Source organism: Emiliania huxleyi, assembly GCF_000372725.1.
Source record: "Emiliania huxleyi CCMP1516 chromosome Unknown EMIHUscaffold_1443, whole genome shotgun sequence".
NCBI lineage: Eukaryota > Haptophyta > Isochrysidales > Noelaerhabdaceae > Emiliania > Emiliania huxleyi.
Genome location: NW_005201150.1, coordinates 5,346 through 8,352, shown reverse-complemented (window position 1 = coordinate 8,352; position 3,007 = coordinate 5,346). Strand labels below are relative to the sequence as shown.

Below are 3,007 nucleotides of genomic sequence, written 5' to 3'. Positions count from 1 at the left end.
ACCAAATAATAGAGCAGTCATCTCCCGTAGAGATGGGCAACGCACGAACACACACTGGCCTGGACGTAAAATTCTTTTCCGCTCCTTCTTGAGTTGCGTCGCCACGGGGTTCGCGCTGTCGCATCTCCCATGAGCGGGTCGGTAGCGCTCACCACGGCGCAGCTACGAGAACTGCAGCTGCGGCGTGAGGCCGTCGCGGCACTGCAGCGCGACCGGGGCCTCCTCCAGCGCTGCGCCGAAGCCGCCGGCCTGCCGGCGCTGCTTCCCAACTTTGGTCTGCCGCATCTCATCGTGCGGCTGCCCTGCTTGCCCGCCGGCTCGACGTGTCCGAGCCATGCGGCTGCGCGGTTGCTTCGCGTCGAGGACGACCGCGTCGAAGTGGATCTGCTGCACGAGCCTACGGCCAACTTGCTCCGCCTGAGCGACGCGTCCCACCGATCGGGACCGTGGGCGCTCACAACCAGCGTTGCGCAGCTCTCAAGCGACAGCCTGGCCGACGAGGAGCTCTGTGCGCTGCGCCCGGGGGCGCTCAGCCTAACGCTCGACCACCACGCCCAGCTTGCCGAACTGTGTGCCAGGCTCGCCCAGTTCAGCGTGAGCGACGTGCGCCGGTCGGTGGGAGAGCACTCCACTGCGTCGCCCCATGCGCTCGACCGGCTGCTCAAGGATGAGAGCGGCTCTGGGCGCGACGCGGCGGCGGCGGATCGGGCGGCGGCGGGGCGGGCGGCGGCGAGTCGGGCGGCGGCGGATCGGGCGGCGGCGGATCGGGTGGCAGTGACACAGGCTGCGACGGTGCGGGGAGCGGCGGCAGGCAGGCCGTCGACCGCATCGGACCTCGCTCCATCGGCCGCCGCATCAACCGGCGAGAGCGGCACGAACGGCGACGCGCTCAGCCGCGCAGCGCCGCCTCCGGCAGGGTCGCCAGCCAGCAGCAGCGACAAGTGGGGCAGCAGCGACATGTGGGCAGAGTCCTTTCCGGAGCTCTGCCGGCTGCTCGTGTCGGGAGCTCTGCCGGTCGAGGTGCTGCACAACAACGAGCGCTCGTGGAAGGACGCCCCCCCGCCGCTGCGAGAGAGCGCTCGCGACGAGCAGGCTCCGCTCATGAGCCCCGCTGCTTGCGCGGCCCACGCGGGCATTGCGGGCGCCGCTGCGGGCAAGGCGGCGTGTCGGCACGCACCCGCCGGCGGCGGGGCTCAGCTGGCGGCGGGGCCCGGATGCGAAGGTCGCGTCGCGGGGGAGAGGACGCGCGGCCTTTCGGGACGCGGCTGCTCGCCCTTCGTCAGCTCGGCCTCCCAGCGGCGGCTTCGCGCCCGTTTCGATCCGGGTTGTGACCCGGTTTATTCTCTGGGCCCGCCTGTTCGGGCAAGGGTCCCTTCACTTCGCCTGGTGGATCCCGCTTTGAGCGGGCGCCAGAAGAGGGAGCATATTTGGGTGTGGAAGCAGGCCGTGGCGCGCACGCTCCGCAACTTGGACGCGGTGGCTGCGTGCGCTGAGGAGGCGTCGAGTTCCGAGTGCCGCGACGACGGCCTCCGTTTCGCCGTCGGCCAGCTCGTGGTGTGCCTCCCCTACGGCCGTGCTGGGGAGACTTTTTCGCGCGCTGGGGAGTGGAGCACTGGGCGGGTGACCCAGCTCCGACCGACCCGCCTCGGGCAGCAGGCTGCGTACCAGGTGGTGCTTCGCCACGGCTCATATGTCTACCCTCCGGACGACAGCGACCTCCACATCCGCGAGTGGGCCCCGGAGCCTGGCATAGCGGGCGAGGTGCAGGTGGGCATGGAGCAGGCGGATGCAGCATGGAGCAGGGCGCCGTCTCGGCGCAACATCGCGGCGGTTCTCTCGGCGGAGGAGACGGCGGCTTTGCTCTCTCCGGTCGGCCAGGAGCTGCTGCGCGTGGCGGCTGAGGCGTTCGACGTGCCCGTCGAGGAGGGCCACGCCTATCGCCTGCTTCGCGGCTTCATAGTACGCCGCCGCGCGGCGGTGCTCGACCCTCGCTTTCCTCTCTACTCGCCGGCGGTCATCCGCGACGTTTACCCGGACACACGTGTCGCCGCCGGCGCCGCGGCGCCGCGGTGGCTGCTGGAGCTCACCGTCTGGGACGACCGTGGCGCCGTGCGTCGCGACGAGCCGCCGAGGCCGCTGCAGTGCCTGTCCAACGTGACGGGGCGCCACGAGATGCTGCTACAACCGCCTCAGGCTGTCTTCGATCTCGGGATGGCACTCTCGTGCGGAGAGGGCTCTGCTATTCTGGACCACCTCGTGCGGACCGCCCGCTCAGGGGTCGAGGCCATTGACACGTGGCGCGAGCTGCTGCACAAGGCGCAGCTGGTCGAGGACGAGCCCGTCGCTGGCGCGACGAAGCTCGTCATCGTCGGCTGCTACTCTTACCACGCCGTCTTCTTTTCGCGGCTGAACAGCGCTTGGCCCTCGCTCCTCGCCTTCCTCACGCAGATTACGGACCCCGCGATGGAGGCGTCGCACGCGGCAACCTGGCGCCGTTGGCTCCTTGAGCCGTTCGACGAGTGGCCGGCGGGGCGGCGCAATACCGCGGGCGTATTCCAACCCGGCTACCGCGAGGTCGCGGTGCTATGGCTGCGGTGGCTGCTCGGGCCGGCGGCGCGGCGCACGGGCTTCCGGGCGCTGCGCGCCTATCTCGCGCACGAGGCTGCGCTGACGCCCGACGAGCACAGAGCTCGCGATGACGCCGGCCGCTTCAGTTTGCCACGGGCGGCGTGCGACGCGTTGATCCGGTCCGTCGGCGAGCTCACAGAAGACGGCTTGATGGAGAACCTGCACGACCCCGCCTGCAAGGCGTGCGCCGTCTGCTCGCGCGAGCCGCGCAGCTGTCCGCACTTGGCTCAGCTCGAGCCGTGTCGGGCACTGGCTGTGCCAAGAGTGCCTGGACGCCTGGCAAAGGGCGGCGGAGGCCCCCGGGCGACCAGGGGAGATGAGATGGATATCACGGATGACGCCAATAGTTCTCCATGGTTTGCCCACCTCAACGGGTGCC

The 3,007-nt window shown here is 70.3% G+C and overlaps 1 protein-coding gene across 1 annotated transcript; it reads left to right on the top strand.

The window, feature by feature from the left end:
• Positions 1-129: 129 nt before the first annotated feature.
• Positions 130-2,948, top strand: EMIHUDRAFT_252755 (hypothetical protein; the record flags this gene model as incomplete). Its single annotated transcript, XM_005787177.1, has 4 exons — positions 130-615; positions 784-1,959; positions 2,143-2,842; positions 2,914-2,948. 4 exons carry the CDS (start codon positions 130-132, stop codon positions 2,946-2,948), a joined length of 2,397 nt encoding a protein of 798 aa, XP_005787234.1.
• Positions 2,949-3,007: the final 59 nt, after the last annotated feature.